The sequence below is a fragment of the Aedes aegypti genome, chromosome 3 (genome assembly GCF_002204515.2).
Source record: "Aedes aegypti strain LVP_AGWG chromosome 3, AaegL5.0 Primary Assembly, whole genome shotgun sequence".
Taxonomy (NCBI): domain Eukaryota; kingdom Metazoa; phylum Arthropoda; class Insecta; order Diptera; family Culicidae; genus Aedes; species Aedes aegypti.
This window is the reverse complement of record NC_035109.1, coordinates 38,936,164-38,959,561: the sequence shown is the minus strand read 5'-3', so window position 1 is coordinate 38,959,561 and position 23,398 is coordinate 38,936,164. Positions and strand designations below refer to the sequence as shown.

Below are 23,398 nucleotides of genomic sequence, written 5' to 3'. Positions count from 1 at the left end.
TCTGGAGGATTATGAATGATATCTCGAGTGGAATTCCTGTGGGAAATACGAGGAGTCCGATTACTCTAATGATAATATTCTGCTGAAGACACGAACATTCTAAGTGGTCAGGTTCATGAGCTAGAGCCGTCTAAAATATGACCAATTCACATGCACACTAGCGCCACGTAGTGGCAAAATTGCTAACCAATCAGTGCTGCCTCACATTGCTTTTAAGCTTCTGACCAACTTTGCTGAAAACACGAACATTCTAAGTTGTCAGGTTCATGAGCTAGAGCCTGCTAGAATATGATCAAATGACATGCACACTAGCGCCACGTAGCGGCTAAATTGCTAACCAATCAGTGCTGCCTCAGATTGCTTTTAAGCTTCTGAACAACTTTGCTGAAGACACGAACATTCTAAGTGGCCAGGTTCATGAGCTAGAGCCGTCTAAAATATGACCAATTTACATGCACACTAGCGCCACGTAGCGGCAAAATGGCGCAATCAAAATGTCAGCTGATGAACGCCGTAAGGCTTCTGAACAACTTTGCTGAAGATCGCAGCTTTCTACAAAGTAAGGTTTCCAAGATATTGCGTCATTAGTGTAATAGCTTACGGGTGATGCTAAACTTTTTGGGGTGCTGCAATATTCAATTGAGGTGTTGCAATACTAGATGATGCGATTCCATACTTATGGCGGGTAGTGTATGTACCCTGGGAGGTGCGAACTGGATATCAACAAGCAGCCATGCTGCTGTCAAGCTAAAATGTTCATCAAAATGATCCGAGTATGCCTAGGAGTGTGCGATCATTACTTAGTCACGCTAAAAAAAAGGCTTAAGGTGATAAAAAAAAACGAAAACGAAGCCACACGTCAAATTTTCAAGAGCACAAGACTCGAGAACCAAACAGCACTCCGCGTTGAAAATTTATCCCATTGGTCACCACCAGCAGGCAAGCAATTTGATTGATTTTCAACGCGAACTGTTGCCAGATTCTCCAGTCTTGTGCACTTAAAAAGTCATAGTTTGGCTTCGTTTTATTATTTTAAAAATCGTTTTTTCACTAATTTGGTCTTATTTTGCCAATAACTCGTAAACAGTGAGCTGTGGAATTTTGACGTCTTCGAGAGAGTTGTTTATTTTATCTAAATGAACAACTTTGCCGAACATGCTAATTTTCTAGAACGTCACAGTAAAAAATTAGATTGGGGCGTCACCTATGCGGACGATTTACGAACTATCCGATTATGTCAGTAGATGGTCTTCGTTGTTACAAAAAACTTTGCCGAAGACACCAAATGCCGGAAATGCTTCGTTACCGAGTTATTAATTGTGTCTCACCAGATTACGTCCTTAGCCAATGCAATGTCCTACTTATTCTTATGGTTCTTATGGTCTTATGATATAGAGCACTATAAGTTCTGGTTCGTTTGAAGAACGATTGAGAATATCTATATCGAAAATCCTGGGTAACTAACTGTAATAATTACTACAAGAAACTTCTTTAACCGTTAAAAAAACAAATAGAGTAATCCTCCATGGAATTTCTGAATGAATCAACTTATGGTTTCTTAAAAATATGTACGTCGAACCCTGTATATTTTCTGGGAAAAATTGCTGTTAGCATTCCAGGAAGTAATTCTTGAGAAGCTTCTGGAACATCCAATTATTTGGAAGTAGTTCTAAGTTATTTCCTGGAAAATAATTTGATCAAATTTTTACTGATAAAAATATTTAGAGCAGATTATGACGACCTTTCTGAAGATTTTTTTAAGAAATGCCAGCGAAATATTTGATAGAGTTTCCGCGCGATAAAACGTATTTCAAGCATCTTCAGTTATTTCTGAAAGCTTTTACGATTAGTCACTTGGGTGCACCCCAGTGGTTATTCTAGGAGATTTTCCAAAGATTTCTACAGATTTTTTCCGATGAAATCCACAAAGTTTATTCCAGAGTGTTTGTACAAAATAGCTCAAGGGTTTTTTTTTTCCAAGAAACCCTGCAAGAATTACTCCACCTGTTCATGTGGATTCCTTTAAGAATTCATCCACTTCTTCTTCTTTTCTGGCGTTACGTCCCCACTGGGACAGAGCCTGCTTCTCAGCTTAGTGTTCTTATGAGCACTTCCACAGTTATTAACTGAGAGCTTACTATGCCAATGACCATTTTTGCATGCGTATATCGTGTGGCAGGTACGAAGATACTCTATGCCCTGGGAAGTCGAGAAAATTTCCAACCCGAAAAGATCCTCGACCGATGGGATTCGAACCCACGACCCTCAGCTTGGTCTTGCTGAATAGCTGCACGTTTACCGCTACGGCTACTTGGAATTCATCCACGTTTCCTCAAAAAATCCAAAATTCCTTGAGGGTTCTTCGAACAATTTTTTTTTCTAGGTATTTTCCTGCATTTCCTCCAAATATTACTCTTGCCGTTTTACCAAATATTTCTTGAAAAGTTATCACACCAGTCTGTACTGATTTTTTTACAATAATAATTCGGTCACAAATTTCTAGAGACATTCTGTCAAATGTTTTTTGAGAAATTTCTTTAGAAAATTATGCGGAATACTATCCCGATATTCAATTGATTTTTATTCTAGATTTTATTAGCAAATTATCTACGAAATCTTTTAAAACTCCCTCAAGATTCCAGGAGTTATTTCATAGTTCCTTGTTCATTAAAGGTGACTTCAAAACTCATACTAGTTTTGTCAGGGGTTACTCTAATTTTTTTTCTGAAATACGTCACGGTTTCATTAAAAAAAATCCTTTGCATTTCCCTGGAGCTATTTCTAGAAGCATTACAGAAAAAAGGCAAGACATACTAGAGAAAATTCAAAAAAATGTTAAAGAAATTTCTGTCGTAATTTTGGAAGAAGTCTTTGGATTGGAGAAATTGCTGTAGGTATCCTAAAAGAAATCCCTAGTTGGAATCTCATATAAATCCCAAAAGACAATTTTAAAGAAAATCACTTGAAATTTCTGAGGAAGCTATTGATTGAATTTTAGAAAACGTTTTGACTGGGAATCTTGGAGGATGTCCCAGGGAAATCGATGAATCGGACATTCTTGAACAATTTCTCAAATAATTTTTCGAGCAATTCAGATGATTTTAGAAATAATCATTCGAAAAAAAAAATCCATTTCGGTGGTTCTCCTTGGGTAAAACTAGGTTATATTCTTGAGATATCCTAAACCAAATTCTTTGAGAAATTCCCTAGGAAAATTTGTGAATAAATTCCTTGGAAAATAATAACTATATGAACTACTTTAAACATTTCCGGAGTATAGTAAAACGGGGTAACTTTGATAATGCGGGTAACTTTGATAGTGCGAGACCCACAACATACTAAACGAAATACCGTAATCCGGGGTAACATTGATCAGCGGGGTAACATTGATCGGGATGACTCATCTTGTTAAACGTTCAAATAAAGATTTATTGATGAAACATTTTCGAACCATGAATGGTGCCTCTCTTTCGTATATTCATAAGCTAATGATAATTAAGATTTTTGCCAAAACTGCGTTTAGTCCATGCGCAAATTTGTCAACTTTTTGAAACAATGATTTCTATCATTTTCACTGACACTACCGAAAATTCATGTCTCACATGAGTTCTGCAGACGATGTGATCAAGGAAAATGCGGGTTTTACTAAAAATGGCATCGCCGAAAACGATTCCGTTGTCAAATCTTTCATAAGTTTATTCATTTAGGCAACATTAACTAAATACTATTACGAAGTAGAATTTCCTGAGGAAATTGCCTACTTTTAGGCGTATTACGCGGTTCAAGGTGTTTTTAATTTTGAAACTCAAAAAGTAAATGACTTGTTAGAGTTTGGTCTTCATATTCGGCTTCAGGGGCCCTGATTTTAGTAAGTAAGGCAGCATCGATTTATTACGTAACGCTAAAATTGGAAATTTTTGACCACCTTCCCCCCCCCCCTCCGTAACGCTTTTTGTATGAAAAATTTCAAATTTTTGTATGAACCGTAACGCTTGAGCCTACTACCCCCCCACCTCCCCCAAGAGCGTTGCGTAATTTGTGGATGCCGCCTAGCGACATTTCCAATATTAGCGAACGTTGTTTACTTGGGTGATCAATGTTACCCCATATCAGCTGAATCAAAAAATCACTTAACCCTCTAATACCCAACCCCGCCTTTAGACGGGGTACACTTTGGAATTTTGTGTATTTTTTCATAGCTCGGAAATTAAAATGATTTTATTTTTGGCTTAAACCATGACTCATAACACGCATATAAGAAAAGTTTTTTATGATTTTTGAAACTTATTTGTATTATTAAAAAATGTTTGAAAAATTGTATTCTTATATAACCTACAAATGCCTGGGATTCATTTAACGTGTATTATAAAAAATCGTACCTTTTATATTTTTCTACGATCAACTTATCACAGAAGAAGAGCCTAATGGTATTGAAATGATTTCAAATTTGTTTTTCCGTTAGTTACACGGAAAATAAAAAATGTTCCAGAAAAAAATTTAAAAAATCATATTTTTAAAAGTATAGTAAAAACTCAAATTTTTATTATTGTCAAAAATCAGTAACCAGAAGAGGCTTCAAGAAAAAATTTAAAAGGATAGGGATGTTCAAAAATAAAAATAATAAAAATCAAAAACCAAAATTCAGAAATTTACGAAGAAAAATAAATCATTGCCCAAACCGTGTTTAGAATGATTTTAGATAACGAAAAATAATATTTAGATCGAAAACAAAAATTTGGGTATTAGAGGGTTAAAACATTTATTTAAACATGTTTAAATCTTTCGAATAACAAAATAAAGTACATAGCTAGGAGCGGTGGGTGCCAGTACTTGTTTTAAAAATATGAAACTTGTAACATTTGTATTGTGAAATGAAAAAATTAAGAAAAACTAAAAAAATGATCAATGTTACCCCGGATCACGGTACACCCGATTCTGTTTTTGCACGGGGGATGCGTACCGTGCAAAAAAAGTTTTCAGTTCAAAATTTCAAAAAAAGTAACACAATTTCTCGACGTTTCATGCAAAAATAAGGTTTTGACGGAAAAAAATGTATGGAAACTTTTTTTGCACGGCCGTGTAAAAAAAATCCGTGCAAAAATAGAATCGGGTGTAACAAAGTTTCTGTTAATCAGCTAAGCAAAACGAATACAAAAGTAAAGAGTATTAGTATGCCACTTAATGTCAAAGCTATTTTCGTTGGAACCAAGTACATTTGATGATTTATATGCAAATATTAAAAATTTGTGAGATTTTAGCCTTTTTGAAACGCTCTGAAACAATCTGTTCTACGACCACTATTTGATGAAGTCATAATGAGTTCGTCACTTATTCTTGACAGCCAAGTTGTAGTAGAACATTAATTCGGTCTCAAATCTCTTAATGAAAACCATTTTTACAAACTGGGGCCATTTTTGTAATCTAAGTAAGAAATTTCCATATAGCGTTTAACGCCTAGAGGTATGCAACGCCCTATAAATGTTCCGTAATGCATTCAATTTTGTTCGATTGGTTATCAAAGTTACCCCAAAGCACAAAACCGACTTTCGATTATATGAAAAATTATATATCCATTCAGAATAAATCTTTTGGCAATCTGTCAACTGCAATCGATAGTTAGGATGCCAGTACTTGTTTTAAAAATATAAATTATAATTCTTTGAAACAGCATGCATAAATATTCAAGTTTTCTTCGAAAAAACTATCAAAGTTACCCCGTTTTACGGTAATATCTGAACATTTGGACAAATGCCTGAATAAATTTCTGATGAAATTCCAAGAAAAAATCGTGAAAAAAACTCATGCAGTAAAACTGGTCATAATGTCACGAAGAATTTCAAAAAGAAAGGTCTTTGATCTTAGAGAAGCACATATTAGAATTCATTTTGGTTTTCTTGGTTCGTGTTTGATTCCTTTTAGGTCTCTTATCATCTCACTTTTCTGGCAAGAGGTTTTCAATTTTCTTTTTTTAATTTACTCAGTCACTACCAGCCCTGTAACTGGCATAAAAATGACGGGGTCAGAAGCAAAAAATGTCAGTGACAAAACCTAAATGTGTTAAGTAAATGTGCTTTGAAGTTTTTTCAGAAGAACTTCGTAAGAACTTTCGTAAGAACGCTTGGAAACGATAGAATAACCTCAGCTCAAAAACAACCAAATTGTCACTTTTATTTTTTATTCACTTGCACCCCGTTTGCGTTTGAGCCCCTCAAATATGGTAACGTTGAATTTCCAGTCCAGGGCTAAAATTTTTCATAGCATAACTGTGCACAAAATATTTGCTTATGTTTGTCCTACCCATGGTTTCGAACGTGGACGCGCCTCTGTGTAAAACTATATGACAAAAGACATTTTTCGAAAAGATTCTTCACAACTGTATTGAACAATCGTAAATTATTCATACTGTGCGGAAAAATCAATATGCTCTGGATTAGATGGAAGTCAACCCTTATTTTCCAGTCTTACATTCTTATAATAATTTGTTATTTTCGCGTTGGCGAATTGAACACATTTTTTTAATTTTTGGAGTAAAATTTTCTTACCCTAAAATTTTATTTGAGATACTAGTGCAAAAATTACAAAGATATCTTATAGCAAATCAAGCTGGCCGAAACTGGGGGACAGGAGGTGATTGATCAAAATAGTAGTTTGTCCTCATTTAGTTTAAATATGGTGCAGAATACATCCACACTTTAAAACTGTGATTATATTCGATCATCCTCGCGTGATCCCAACTATTTTGCAATATTCTAAATAATTACTAATTGTAGGCTTAAATTTAAGGCGATACGCTAGTTTTTAACGATTCACAAACATACCTACTTTAAAAAAAAGCATGCATATTTCAAGGATGTGTTGTTCTATGCAAACATTACACTCCATAATAATCTTCTAATACACCTTCCGATTATATGAAACATTATTGATGCATTGAATGCACTGCATTCCGAATGAATCATTATGCAATATTTCAACTGCAATTGATAACAAAATTACCGATACTTATTTTAAAAATATAGAATGAAAAACGATTAAACAAAATGCTTAAACATTAAGATTTTCTTCAAAAAATATCAAAGTTACCCCGTTTGACGGTAGCTATGAGGAAGGTACTTACCCGTCCTTGTCGAACGCAGTGAAGCAGGCATCCATGGCCAGCGATGGGTTCGTCATAAAGTCCTCGTTGGAAAAATCCGACGGCTGATGGCGTAGGAAAAAGGTGGTTTAGGAAAATCCCGCCGTAGAATCCGTCGTCCGTACAGAGTCACAACCGGAAATAGAGAAATCAAACGCAAAACAGAACAATGAATAAACTCGGTTATCACATCACATCACATCGACAACGCTTCGCGGTCACTTGTTTCGGACACAGAGTTTCATTCGAATAGGTACTGGTTTAGAGAGATCACCGAAACCGAACCGGAAACCGCAGAAGAAGTATCAAAATCCTAGCCCGATAACAAGGACCGCCGGACCAGGACCGGGACAGATCACGACCACCGACCGAGCGACTTGCACTGGTTGCCCCGCGAATGCAAAATGGCTCATGTGATGGGAAGCAGCTGGCCGTCCACCCACCAGGAACGAGAACCACTCGATCGACACCGGCGCGGGATTATTGAACCAACATTCGGCGACCGCGGATTGGATTCCTATGGCGACCGGATAAACACAGTGGTTCGACGTTAACGGAGGGACGGTTCCGTGATGCTCTGTTTCACATAGAGAGGACACTACCGTACAGTTCGGTTTAGGGTGGAATGATACATTTTGTCTTTTTAGGAAGCTTGAACATCCCTCATTCGCAAACAGAGTTAATCTTCGTGGATGGTTCATGATTTTTACTGAATTTTTACTTTTATTAACATACTTTTACTAACAGTTAAAACAACTCTTCAAGAGAAAATTTAATGTTCTGATATGTTTAACAGAAGCTCTAGGTAAAAATTATTGTCATAAAATTATCTGTGAATCCTGCTCAGGGCGATGCAGGAACTCCTCCTAAGATTCTGTGTTAATCTTACTCGGGATCCTGTGAGATTAACCCATCAGAATTGCGTCTTTTGAAAATCGACAAATACTATGTGAGAATGCCGTATAGTTTTATAAAAATTCATCTCACTATGCTAACTGGAACCCAATGAGATTTATGTATAAGTTCTTCTCTGAATCAGTCTTTAGAATATCCTTTGCATTGCGTTGCTTTGATCAATAAACTGAGGAGTAGGAAAACGCACACTCCTCTTTTTTCGATACAGCAGTGTTTTGATTTGCTCATATCATTTCGTGAACATGGATAGTGGCCACTGTAGTCAAATATCCACTTAACCCCTCTACCGGCAGCTTCTTTTTTTACCGCAAGAAAAAAATTCAAACCGCGATAACTTTTTTGTTTATCGGTATTTTTGCACCATTTTTTCACAAGTTCTCAAAAAACTTTTCTTATTAATTCTTATTTAGGTTTTAAAGATATTCCAATGTTCCTTGGGGGACCGACATTTTCCACACAAAATGTCTTAGGCGGCCATTTTGTTTTACGTCAACTTATCGAAAAAGTAAAATGTGCGCTATACAATGCTATGTAATAAGGAGCTACTCTGAAAAAAATCATACAAATTGGTTAAGAATTCTTAGAGATATCTGAAAATTACGATATGAGGTTTTTTGAAGATTTCAAGATCTTTATTTGGTCAGCTTGGTACCAGCAACATAAATGCTCATTACTCAAAGACGGCTGCTCCAAATTGCTTCATATTTTCACAACATACTCTCATTAATGTATTGTTCCAAAGAGTGAACATCTGAATACGTTAAAAAATCTGTAGCCTAAGATATATACGTGGGTTATGATTAAGCGTCGGTCCCCCAAGGAATTTCGAAATATCTCTGGTTCCAGATGACCAATGATCAATATCGACACGGATCCTCAAACTAGAAGAGTTTTTTGAGAACTTGTGAAAAAATGGTGCAAAAATACCGAGAAACAAAAAAGTTATCGCGATTCGAATTTTTTTCCTGCGGTGAAAAATGAAGCTGCCGGTAGAGGGGTTAAGGTCTACAATAGCCCTATTTAGCACGAGACATGAAAAATGAACCGTCGCAGTTGGTCTCAAATGTGGCCACAATATTTAAATATACACATTGAGTCAACAGTTGCCCTATTTACGACAAGACATGAAGAACAAACTGTCGCATGATATGTTTTGGTGTAAAAATCGAAATGTCCCCAATGGTAGGTTCCTTAGGGAACTATACGAGGACCCCAAAGTAGCCATTCTAGTTAAATATCCATTTTCGGTCTAAAGTTGACCTATTCATGACTAGACATGAAGAATGAGCCGTTGCACGATAAGTATTGGAGCTCAATTCCAATTGTCCCCAATCATAGGTTCCCTAGGGGACATCCGGTGGTCCCAAAAGTGGCCAATTCAATTAAATTCCCATTTTGAGTCTACAGTTACTTTATTTACGACAAGGCATGAAGAAAGAGCCGTCGCATGATATGTTTTGGTGTAAAAACAGAAATGTCCCCAATGACAGGTTCCTCCGGGAAATTCCGGTGGTCCCAAAAGTGGCCACTGTAGTCAATTATCCATTTTAGGTCTACAATAGCCCTATTTAGCACGAGGCATGAAAAATGAACCGTCGCACGATATGTATTGGAGTTCAATTTCAATTGTCCCTAATTACAGGTTCCCTCGGGGACATCCGGTGGTCCCGGAAGTAGTCACTGTAGTCAACTATCCATTTTGAGTCTACAGTTGCCTTATTTACGACAAGATATGAAGAATGAGCCGTCGCATGATATGCTTTGGTGTCAAAATCGAAATGTCCCCTATGCAAGGTTCCCCCGGGGTACTTGGCGGCGCCATGAGTGGCCAAATCTGTACAAGACTCATTTTCAATTTATAATAGGGTGTTTTATGATAAGCTAGGGAGAAAACAATATTGCGCGACATATTTTGAGTGAAAAAATTATTTGATCCCAATTCGGATCCACTACCGGCACCGATTCCGGGTAAATGGCCATGTCTTGGTTGTTTCTGGACCGATCTTAATACTTGGCGCACCGATCGCTTCAGAATTCGATCTTCTATCTTCATGTGTAGTAAAATTTTGATTTTTTAGCCGAGACCTTTGCTAAAACACGTCATAATTTTACTGCATAAGACATGCTTCCGGAAATCCGGATTATCACCGGTATCCGGTGGTCATAGTTCAACTCCATGGATGCACCTCAAAACTAGATTAGTTGTCCCGTCCATTACTTCTTAAAGAATTGAAATCGGTCAATCTTTGTCAAAGTTACAGCATTCCAAAGATGGCCCAATTTTTGCCTGTCCCTGTGTGTTTGTTATTTTGACAACCCCCTGTATATCAAATATTCCATCATTTGCGATACTTTAAAAATGGGGAGGGTACAAAAAAAGGGCGGAGAGCTCCCTGCAAATCTTATTACAACTCTTCATATTGTATTTGAAGTTGAAAACATTATATGGCACATGAATTCCGCTGTTCTGAATATAAAACACTGTGTCGGTTTATTGATTAGATTAGATTTTTAAATAAAAAATGCAAAAAGTTCAAGTATATTTAAAAAATGACCTGGGACAGACACGAACATTCTGAAAACGCCATTATTTTTGTTTATTTTTATACTTTCAAGCCCGGGGTGTCCGGTCTCTGTGCATTCAGATCGACTTTTTTTGTCGAACAGTGTTATCGTTTCATTGTGTGATTGAAAAGCTAGCAAAGTGTCAGACGGCAGTTGTGAGCGATTGAAAGTTTTGAAGAATTTAGTGCGAAATCTTATTAATTTAGTTTATTTAAGATTTTACTCAATTTTGCTGCTATTTTGTTTGTTTGCTTTTAGGAAACACTTACTGGATTTCAGATACTGTGAAAGCTGATCAATTAGGTTTTCATCTAGACCTGTACCGGTTCCATAAACCTACAACGTATCCAATGCTTTGTAAATGGTATTTCAATAAAATAAACTCAATTGACATTCTCAACACACCCTGTTACTGCAATTCCCTGGTAATGTTGCACAGAAGATCAACGATAAAAGGCTAGATCTATGATAAAAGTCTCACTATATTAGATCAGTATTACGACCGCTACGGTACTAAATGAGACCCTTAAAACCCAACGAATCTAGAACACAACCCAGCATAGTGAAACTTCTGAAACAGGTAAGGTCATTGGCATAAAAATAGGAAGTGGGGGGCTTTTTGAGTATCCCCCAATTCCTGTTTTTATGCCTTGCTCCCCTCCCTCCAAGAAAAATTAAACTGTATGCAAGTTACTTGAGGGATTCGCCATAAACCACGTTATCTATGGGGAAGGGGGGAGGGTTGTCTGGCTAAAGACCACGAGCCATACAAATTTTAAAATTTTTGTATGGAAAAAAGCCCACAATATGGAGAGGTTTCTAAAACTCTGAAAAAGGACCACGTGGGCTATGGACACCCCTCAAGGATTTTTTGATCGCACAGTCCCCTCTAGATTTGAGTTAAAGTTATGCTATCTTCACTCCATTTTTTTTAATTGTTGATTGCATCTTATTGCACATATAGGGAAAGTGTACCAGTTATGGCCATAGTGGTTCCCTTTTGGCCATATGTGAAATTTTGATAACTTTCACATTTTAAATCTTTTTGAATGTTTTAACATAAAGATATATCTCAAACCTGACTACCACAACACAAAAAATGGTGAGCGAAAATATGATAGAGTGAAAAATTAATTATCTCCAGAGTGGAGTGATTTTCAGTTATCCTCCATCGTAGCTCCAGGGAAAATTAGTGTGAGCGATAAAAGATGTTCACGTGAGGAAGCGAAAAAAGCATTCTCCTTACGTGCGAAAAATCGTAGATTTCGCATCATTGATACGAAAATTCAGAACCCTGGTTACAAGTGTTGACATACAGTGATCGGCGCCAAACAGTGGGTGGTGTGTGTCTGTCTTGTTTTTGTTCATGACTCGTTATCTTCCACGAACGATACATGTCATGCGTGTTGTATGAATGCAGGCGGATAAATGGGATGAAATTATGGCTCGTGTATCAATGATCGTTAAATTTTCCAAAGCCTGATATTTCTACAGGGATTCCTCTAACGATTTGCCAGAAATTCCTGTCGAAATGCCCCCAATGATTCTTTCATAGATTCATCCGGTAAAATCCTTACTAAGATTTCTTCAGGATTATCTCCAAAGGTTGCTCATGGAACTTTTCCATGAATTACTGCAGAGATTACTTCAAAGACTCCTCCAGATATTCCTCCAAAGACTATTCAAGCAATATTTCCTGATATTCAAGGTGCTCTTGTAAATCGGAATAAAACACCATGAAACTAGCACCGTCGCGTCGTACCACACATGCGTATGAACATCTAAATATGAAAAGTGCCAGTTCCTACTGAAACAGGTTCCAGGTGCCCTTGTTCCTTTACCCAAAAAGGCCATACTCACAAAAAAATGTCCAGAGTTCCATTTAAGGGTTCCATATATTTCATATGAGGCTAAGAGAACGAAAATCGGTTCAGAAATGGATTTTTGAGAGCGTTTCAAAATCATGGGTCATATTTGACTCTTAGTGCATAATGTGTCACTTTTTTTGTAACGCCACTCCTAGAGGTCGCGAAAATGTTCGTTTTCAGAAGTTAGGAAAACTCAGAAAATTTCAGATTTCTATCTCTTTTCTCTACAAATTGATTGCTTCAACCAATTCAAAAACAAGTTCAGTTATTCAAGTTCAGCGATCCATGGAGAACTACCATCAGGGAAGGAGTAATGTTTTGAGACATATCATGTCGGACTGCTTGGACTCTTCCTGCGAGAAACTCTCCGAAGAATGCCTGAACAAATTCTGCAGTTCCTCCTTGAAACGCTGTAATTTGCAAGAAGAATATGGTACTAAAATTTATAAAAAAATTAGATATTGATTAAAACTATTTTCTAAGATTGAACCATGGAAAGCCATGCCAAAATTTCTAAAGCATTTTTGTTAAGAGCCTTTCAAGAATTCTTTTACGAAATTCTACAGAAAATCTTTTAAAAAATTTCATCAAGAATTTCAGAAAAAAAAAACAAATATGAGCATCTGAAAAAACTTTTAGAGAAACCTTGTGACGAAATCCTGAAAAAAAAATCACCGAAGGAGTTTCTAGTGGGACCATAGAGGCATACACGGTAAAAAATCAGCACGTTCGATTGAATAGATCGATCACTTGACTCAATTCAAAACACAAATCACCATGATTCGAAGAGTTTCTACTTTGGATTTGCTCTACTGTCTCTAGAACTAGACTCTGAAGTGAAAAGTCGTTGATTTTGAACATCATGTCTTTTGTATGAGAGCAATCATTGACAGCTCGTTGTAGAAAGTGATTGAGATCAATTCAATCCGTTTCAACAGATGCGAGTTAGTGTCGAGGTAAGACACTGGACTTGCACTCCGAAGGTTGGTGGTTCAAATCTGGGTCAGGCGGAAATGTTTATTTTAACTTTTTTTTTCATTTCAAATCAAAACATGCAACGTTGAATTCAAGTGCTGTTACCTTGATTATGTAAAGATTCAACAGTAGTGCAAATCCAAGTTCAGAACTATTGATAGCATGGTGCCTATTTTTTACCGTGTAGGTTTAAATCTAGTCGGTCAAGGATCTTTCCAGGTTGTACATTTGCTCAACTTTCCAGGGTTAAGGGAATTCTTAGCAAAACAGCTCATGAAAACAAGCTGTTTGAAACATCTGGAGCATTGGTTCTCAAGCTTTTTGAAGCTGCGGCCCCTTTTGAAGATCTACAAACAACCTGCGGACCCCCAAAAATGGATGCTTATGAAACCTCTCAAAGATCTCAAAATGATTTGTTAGACATAAGTACTTGTCACTAGGCAGGAGTACAAAAAAAACGTTTGAAATTCATCATAGTCATAGATAATGTAAAGATTTGTGCACTTTTTGATTACGGAGATTGGTACGTGTAACAAATTGGGGAAGATTTTAAACGTTAATAACTCAGTTTTTCTCTCTCGACTTCCCAGGGCATAGAGTATCTTCGTACCTGCCACACGATATACCAATGCAAAAATGGTCAATTGGCATAGAAAGCTCTCAGTTAATAACTGTGGAAGTGCTCATAAGAACACTAAGCTGAGAAGCAGGCTTTTTCCCAGTTGGGACGTAACGCCAGAAAGAAGAAAGAAGAAGAACTCAGTTTTTCGTGATCCAACCAGAGTTTGGATTTCGATCAGAATAAGCTGATCGACCCATATTCAGAGAGTGTAACAGTTCATGAATCATAACAGTTCGTGACATCGCATTCGGAGAACTCTATGAATGTTGGTATTCATTCTCTCTCATGGTACGTGACGAGAAAGCATTCAAGACGACAACGATATCGAGCCATTCGAGAGATTTATGTTTTGCTTAAAATTGGTAACAAAAAGAATGAGAGTGTGTCAGCGAATGTTACACGTAGTGACACACAGTGATCGGCACCAAACAGTGGATATTGTGTGTTCTGTTTCTTTATCGTGTCTCGTTACTGTCATGTCTACCTATCTCTAATTACTTAGTATGAGATGTATTACATTTATTCATAAATCTTCACTTATTTCTCAATGGCTTCGCGGACCCCCTAAAAGGTTGTCGCGCCCCCCTAGAGGTCTGCGGACCACTGGTTGAGATACCCTGCTCTGGAGTATATTAATGAAGGAATTCTTGGTGAAAGTTTGCAAAAACAGTAAGTACAATTTTCAAATAATTCTGCATGAAATAAGAGAAGAAATCTTTGACGGAGTCTATGAAGTAATTCCTTGAAAAATGTATAAAAACCATTTCTTGAGTAATGCATAAAACATTATGATCATATTCGTTAAAGAAATCTCTGAAGGAAATCTTGGAGAAAGCCCTGAAAGCATTTCAAAAATTGTTTTTGAAGAATTCATTTGAACAATATTAGAATTTCTGGTAGAGTATCAGATAGAATTCTTGGATTAAATCACGAAAATAATTTAGTTTAAAAAAATTCTTGGAGAATATTAGGATGACTATCTTAAGGAACTTCTGAAAATATCTAGAAAAATCATGAAAGAAATTTCTGAAAGGAACTATTGGTAAAATCTCTAAAATCACCAAAATTTCATGAAAAAAAAATCTAGAAAGAATCTATCTAGAATTTATGAATCAATATCTTGAGAAATGGTCGGTAGGGTTTATGGAAAAAAAAATTGAAAGAATCTCTAAAAGGTGAAGATTTTTATCTAAAATTTCTTTAGGAACTTTAGCTGTTCGAGCTTCTTCTTATGATAAGTTTCTGGTGAAGATGCAACAAAGCCGAACCACAAAATTTCAAGATCACAAATCCAGACAACCAGACAACCATTTGTGTTGAAAATTTAGCTCATTGGTAATCACCGGCGAGTGACCAGTGAGTTAAATTTTGAGCACAAACGGGTGTCTGATTTTCTAGATTTGTGCTCTTGAAAATTCGTGGTTCGGAACATAGAAACTTATCATAACAAGAAGCTTGAAAAGCTAAAGTTCTTAAAGAAATTTTAGATACAAATCTAGAAAACACTGAAAATTTAAAGGATTGTCTCGACGAAAATAATAAATATCCGTTCTTCAAAAAGATCAATGGTTTACAAAGTTTACATATGAGGGGTTCTTCCATATAGATGATATTCTCAAAAATATTCTTAGGGGAATTTCTACGTCAAATGCTGGATGTTCCCATGCATACATATGTAATTCCTGGTGGAATGTCTAAAAGATTCTACGGGAGGTTTTCCGAAGGAGTTCTTATGGCAGAATAGGAACCTAATGTTAGTGCAACAAAGGCAAAAAAGGCTACAAAAGCAGTTCGTCAAACGGCTGAAGAATCATAAATTGTGATACCTTGGAACTCATACACCGATATTTCTGTGTGCAGAACAGCTGGCGCAAAATAACACAAAAGTGAATTATTGTTGCTATTTCCTCAACATATTTGCAGTAACCTCTGACAATACCAATTTTTCTCAATCACGATGAAGCACTTTCAGTTTTACAACAGAAAATAGCTGCATGACGAGCAGGACGCCAAAACCCTGAACAAATTACAATAACTCAAATATTTCCACGCGAAAATTAAACGACGTTCGGCCCCAGCCATGATTGGCATATCGCCGCTAGTTCTCTAGCCCATAATATGGTTGCCATACCGTCATAATCAGCTCACTCCTAGGCAATAAATGAAACCTTTCACTGCCAGCACGCGCGCGCGAAAGCTTCGACATTTGAGTGAGTCCTTCAATAGAGGCGCTGCCAGGCAGTTTCGCATATTTTTGCAATTCACGCGCAATTCAACCGAAAATAACTAGGGGAACTAGGGGTTAAATGCGCCGTTGGGGTAAAACGCGCCACCCGATTATCTGCATTATCGAGGTATTTTGGTCGAGTTCGATCATTTCATACGATATCTCTATTAATTGGAAGCCAAACTTTAACAAGACATAGAACTGTATAGTAACTGCTGTATACATAAAAATTTGAACAATAGCTTGATGTTGCTTTACGCAAAAACCGTTTGGAACTGGTTGGCGCATTGCACCCTGTTGATATGAAAATCGTTGACTATGGATCTATGCACGCGTTCACTATTTGACGTTTTAGCGGTGCCGTGTTATTTACGTGACCATGGCAACGAGTGAATTCGGCACCGCTCAAACGTCAAATTAGTGAACTCGTGCATTGATCCATAGTATTATTTCTTCTAAATTTAATTTCTTAGATATATTTGCTTCAATCCAATGACTGTTTTTAGTCATTGCGAGCTTATTTATGCAACTTCCTTTTAAACACAGCGTAACATTGTCAATGAAATTCACGATTGAATTTGAGTTTTTCCTTGGGGGCGCATATTACCCCGTCTTCCCTTACCGACTTCGTCCTTGCATGCAGAAAAGCACGCGGGAGGTGAAATTGTTGCGAACTATTGCAATGGTCTGTGCCCGTGTCTTCCACAGAAACCCACCACCCACTGCGTATTACACACCATCTCCACTCATCATTGCTGCAAATTTGTTCATGATTGCGTGCTAAACCAAGCTAATCACGAGATCAAATATTTAGCAGCAGGAGGCACCAAACCACACTCACGAAACACTTTCAGCTGGCTCTCATCGACACACAATGCTTATACTCCTGTGAACCACTCTACGCCATGGTTGAGTGGTTCCTCAGTTTTTGTACTACGTGAAGACTATTATTGCACATGACGCACATTTCATGTTAAGTAAAATACTCACTGTGAAATGACATATATTTGATAGCATTAGCACTTAAAAATGCGTCATTCTTTTAAAATTACTTCCGATGTGAGTGACAATTTTAGTGATCCGTGCAATAAAAAATTCAATGTGACGGAAAATTACATTATTTCTATCTTAATTTTACTTGCTTTAACCCCTCTACCGGCAGCTTCATTTTTTACCGCAAAATAAATATTCAAATCGTTAGGGGAACCTGGTCCAATTCGGACCCTGTTCTAATTCGGACCATCAAGCATTTCACAATACTGGCGCTACTGTAAAGATCGTGGGTACCGTTTTTCTGCTCACCTTTTGGCTTAGATCTAACACAATAAATTTGACGCCTTTCAGTTATTACGTTTGCTTTATATATTAGTTTATTGTTTTGAAGTGCTCAGGTGTACTGTCGGCTGGCGTTATTTCCAAGCTTCTATAAGCGACAATAATTCTCCAATCTCTCTGTGTTATTTTATCATCGAATTACCCTAGCCTATGCTTTCATCTGACCATATGGTTTTGATATGTCTGTGCACCGTTTGTGCTCAACGAGTTTGAAAATCTCAAAATGTGTGTTGGTCCAATCCGGACCTTTTGATATGGTTCAATACGGACCTCTTGATTTTCAACGTGTACTCAGTCTATTCTAAGAGCTCCACCCCGTGAAAATCTTCCCGACTCGATCGAAAATCACAGAAGTTGTAATATTGATTAATAGTGCCTTTGTTTCTGTTGCGGTCAAGAAAATGGCTTCGCAAAAAATCTAAGAAATGAGGTAGATTACCCAAAACTAAAGGAATCAATAAATCAGCTACTTGAAAAGCATCTCCATCAATACCACAGCCAAGCTTTATCCAAAATAGTTTGGCAATACGCTATAAAAAAAAAACGTTTACGAGTACTATATAAGAACAATTTAGTCAACTATCTCTCATCCGATATTTCATAGCAAAGTTTTAATGTGTGGAAAATTTTACAATATTCAACTTCAAAATTACTTTTTTGAATGTATTTTGTCAAAATAAATAAAAATAGCTCTAAAATTTGAAAATATGTGTACTTCATCTCGATAGCTCCCATACACGATAGTTTGTTCAAAATCGAGTCAGGAAGAGTTGACTGTACCCAATTTCGAACAAGTTTCTGATATAATTTCTAAAGAAATTCATATTTCACTTGAGCTTGTTCTGACTCGAATTAGTGTGAAATTTCTCACACATTGAGTTTATTTTTTATGCTTGCGCTTGCAGAAAAAGTTCAATAAGCTTTAATACCAAACAAATCTGAGTTATATTTTGTAACTAACATTGCAAATAACAATGAAATATAGGGTGGTCCGAATTAGAGCATGGGGGGTCCGAATTGGAACAGGGTTGGTCGAATTCGGACCTTTTGGAGAAGTTGGTTCAAACTTGTCTAGCCATGTCCTGGTAGGAGCTATCACAAAACTCTCTGAGAGAAAAATGTGCGCGCTGAATTGCGCTTTCACGAAAACATAAAATTTTTCATGCCGTTCATCGTGCTGAAAAGATATGGCCAAAAAACTGTTACTAGGTCCGATTTGGACCATGTTCCCCTATAACTTTTTTGTTTTTCAATATTTTTGCACCATTTTTTCACAAGTTCTCAAACATCTCGTCTAGTTTAGGAATCCGGGTTAGAATCCGATATTAATTATTGATGATCTGGTTTTGAAGATATTCCGATGTTCCTTGGGGGACCGACTTTTTCCATATAAAATGTCTTTTGCGGCCATTTTGTTTTTGATCAATTTATCAAAAAAATAAAATGTGGGCTATATAACGCCAGGTAATAAGAAGCTACCCTGAAAAAATCATACAAGTATTCTTGGAGATATCCGAAAATTACGATACGATGTTTTTTGAAGTTTTTAAAATCTTTATTTGCCAACGTGGTTCCAGAAACCTAAATGCTCATTACTTAAAGACGGCTGCACCAAATTGCGTCATTTTTTCACAACATACTCTCATTAACACTTGTCCGCCTAAGATATTCGTCACTTACACGGACGACGAAGCCTCAAAATCAGTTGGAACGCTAAATTCAACCCACTATATCTCGGCTGTCCTAAGCCCGATTTACAAAATTTTGGCACCTACAGAAATGTATGGGCTTCTAGATTCATGTCAGATTTTTGAAATATTTTTGGGAACTACTGTTTGATTTGTAGTACTTAAAACACCGGAGCAAGTCCTAAAAAAATTTCTAACCGGCGGTAATTTGTAGATAACTTAGAATTTATCGCGATAACCTATAGATTTTTTTATTGTTTGATGATCGTTTTAGTGTAATCTAACAATTGGCATTGAATTATTGATTATTAGCCGTTCAAAGAACTACAATAGATTCACAAAACTGCGTAGAATACAGAAAAATACATTTTCAATTATAACTTGAAATTTATCGCGATGACCCAAACATTTTATGATCTTAAAATATACTCATATTAGAGGCCATTAAATTTGCAGAACACTGATAATAAATTTCTGTTGGAAAAACTACAATATTTTCACAAAATAGTGAAAAATACAGGAAAATACAGGTTTTCTACAGTAATTTCATGTTTATCGCAATGACTCATCAGTTTTATAATTTTAAACCCTTTGTATGTTTATGAGAAACAAATTTCCTGAAAATTGTTGATCGCTGTTTGTTCAAAGAACTACAATATATTCACAAAACTGCATAGAATACAGAAAAAAATAGATTTTCAACAATAACTTGAAATTTATCGCGATGACCCAAACGTTTTATATTCTTAAAATATACTCATATTTAAGGCCATCAAATTTGCAGAACACTGATAATAAATTTCTGTCGGAAAAACTACAATATTTTCACAAAATATTGAAAAATACAGGAAAATACAGGTTTTCTACAGTAATTTCATATATATTGCAATGAGTCATCAGTTTTATAATTTTAATCTCATTGTTTGTTCATGAGAAACAAATTTTCTGAACATTTTTGATCGCTGTTTGTTCAAAGAACTACAATATATTCACAAATCTGCGTAGAATACAGAAAAAAAAATACATTTTCAACTATAACTTGAAATTTATTGTGATGCGCCAAACATTTTATGATCTTGAAATATACTCATATTTAAGGCCATCACATTTGCAGAACACTGATAATAAATTTCTGTTGGGTAAGCTACAATATTTTCACAAAATAGTGAAAAATACAGGAAAATACAGGGTTTCTACAGTAATTTCATATTTATCGCAATGAGTCATCAGTTTTATAATTTTAAACTCTTTGTGTGTTCATGAGAAACAAGTTCCCTGAACATCGTTGATCGCTGTTTGTTCAAAGAACTACAATATATTCACAAAACTGCGTAGAATACAGGAAAAAATACATTTTCAACTATAACTTGAAATTTATCGCTATGACCCAAACGTTTCATGATCTTAAAATATACTCATATTTTAGGTCATCAAATTTGCATAACACTGATAGTAAATTTCTGTTGGAAAAACTACAATATTTTCACAAAATAGTGGAAAAAGGCAGAAAATACAGGTTTTCCACAATAATTTCATGTTTATCGCAATGACTCATCAGTTTTATAATTTTAATCTCTTTGTATGCTCATGAGAAACAAATTTTCTGAACATCGTTGATAGCTGTTTGTTCAAAGAACTACAATACTTTCACAAAATCTTGTATTGTAATTTTCTGTATTAAATTCTGAAATTTCTTCTACAGTTTATTGGTTGTCTCTAGACCTTATCAATTTAAAGACAATGCTTCAATTGTGAGATATAAAAATAAACATATTTTAAAACATTTTTTATGTTTTTCAAAGAACGACAACGTTTTCGCAAAACTGTGAATAATATCGGAAAAATACGATCCTAACAACAGTTTGATTTTTTTTGCAATAATCCATGGGTTTTTTTTTATTTTAAAATATTCTCATATTTAGGGTTGTCAAGTTTGCACAACATAATCGATGAAATTTTATTGAAAGAACTACAATATTTTCACAAATCATCGTATAATACAAAAATATTTTGTTGCTACCGAAGTTTGAACATATTAGTGTGCTCGAAAATCATGTATAATACAGAAACATATAAAATTTCTCATGTAATTTTGAAATTGCTGCATTTTCTTATAATCTCCACGGTTTAAAATTTTTCAGATTCATATATAAATTGATAGAACGTATCAAACAACAAACCTTGAATGTCAAAACGTCGAAAGGAATAACACATCGAAAAGAAAAAATATCGAATTATTTATTCTTTCGGAAGAGAATAATTCTTCCAAAATCATTTCGTTCTCTTCCAATTCCCACCTTTCGACGTTTTGTCAGCCAAATGCAAATAACTGATTGCCTCCAGACCATATAATTTTAAGGGTTGGGAGCATAATTATATATAAAAGTAAATATATCTACAGAACATTTTTGGTGATTTCTGAAGAACTAAAACATATACACAAAACTGTGGAAAATACCAGAAAAGTTAGATCGTAATAACAACCTGAAATTGACAACAATATTCCATGGTATTCACAAAATACTATGTAATACAAGAATATACTATTTCTGCTCTTGTTTCATATTATTCAAGATGACTAATTGATTTTATTATTCGAAACCGTATTAAGTTTTGAAAAAAAAACAAACTTTCTCAACAATTATAATGGCTATTTGCTCTAAGAACTAACAATATTTTCAGAAAATCACGAAAAATACAGAACAGTCTCTGACTATGGTTGCGTTTTCATAGTAGTTGTGTTTACGATTTGAAATTTTCTCAACGTAATAAACATAAAAAATAGAGCAGTTATTATTTCTGTTTTCAAAGCACGTCAAACAGTTTACAAAATTGGTAATATAACAATTTCTATAACAATTGATAATATTTGCACAAATCATATCTATGTATTATTATGTATTATAACAGAAATGGGGCCCAGATAGCCGTAGCGGTAAACGCGCAGCTATTCAGCAAGACCAAGCTGAGGGTCGTGGGTTCGAATCCCAACGGTCGAGGATTGGAAATTTTCTCGACATCCCAGGGCATAGAGTATCTTCGTACCTGCCACACGATATACACATGCAAACATGGTCAATTGGTATAGAAAGCTCTCAGTTAATAACTGTGGAAGTGCTCATAAGAACACTAAGCTGAGAAGCAGGCTTTGTCCCAGTTGGGACGTAACGCCAGAAAGAAGAAGAAGAAGAACAGAAATATATCAGATTTCCGTTGCAATATAATAATTTGTTGCAAAGATTTTTCATTTTAATGATTTTATTATATTTTTTCGTATTATAAACCATAAATTAACTGAGCAAATTTTATAGTTTCTCCAATGCATTAAACCACTCTCAAAAATTGTAAACAATACAGAAAAAATACCTTCAACAATCTTACTTCATATTCACCGCAACGACCCATAGATTTTGTGGTTTTAACTATTCTCATATTTGAGACTTACAACTACAAATTGTAGCTAATCCATTATTGTCGCAATGACATCATTTTTTAATTTACTTATAATAACGCAATTAATGATATTTTACTTACATGGATGACGGTGTTAAAAAAAAGTTGATCGCTTCAACCCTAGTTTGTCCTTATTTGTAGATTCATGTGCGGTTATAGAAATGTGCTTGGAATCTATTGTTTGATGTGTAGTACTACAAACACTGGAGCTAGTCTAAAAAAAAATAGCGTTTGTTTGTACACAACTTGGAACTTATCTAACAATAAAGTTCGAATTTATATTACCATTTTTCATTGTAATTTATACATTTAACGAATTACAACACATATATTGAACTGCGTAGCATATGGCAGAAAAAAAGTTTCAGCAATAGTTTAAAATAATCGCTATTACCCATGAATTTTACAATTTATAAATTTTCTCATATCTAGTGTAGTTTGATATTCATTGCGATGACGCATTGATTTTATTAATTAAAACCATTTTCATGTTCACGAGAAAAAAATATAAATGAACATATTTTCATTAAATAATTTATTCAAAACAAAGAACTCTTTTGTAATTTAATAATTTTACGCAATGACCTATATTTTATGGTTCAAAACTTTCTCATA

The 23,398-nt window shown here is 35.5% G+C and overlaps 1 protein-coding gene across 2 annotated transcripts in view; it reads right to left on the bottom strand.

The window, feature by feature from the left end:
• LOC5580264 (nicotinamidase) overlaps window positions 1-23,398 on the bottom strand; it is a 255,502-nt gene that overhangs the window by 193,417 nt on the left and 38,687 nt on the right. For both annotated transcript variants that reach the window (XM_021855789.1, XM_021855788.1), the window contains exon 2: window positions 7,118-7,200. In XM_021855789.1, the coding sequence (XP_021711481.1) occupies window positions 7,118-7,200 (83 nt within the window). The remainder of the gene's footprint in view (window positions 1-7,117; window positions 7,201-23,398) is intronic.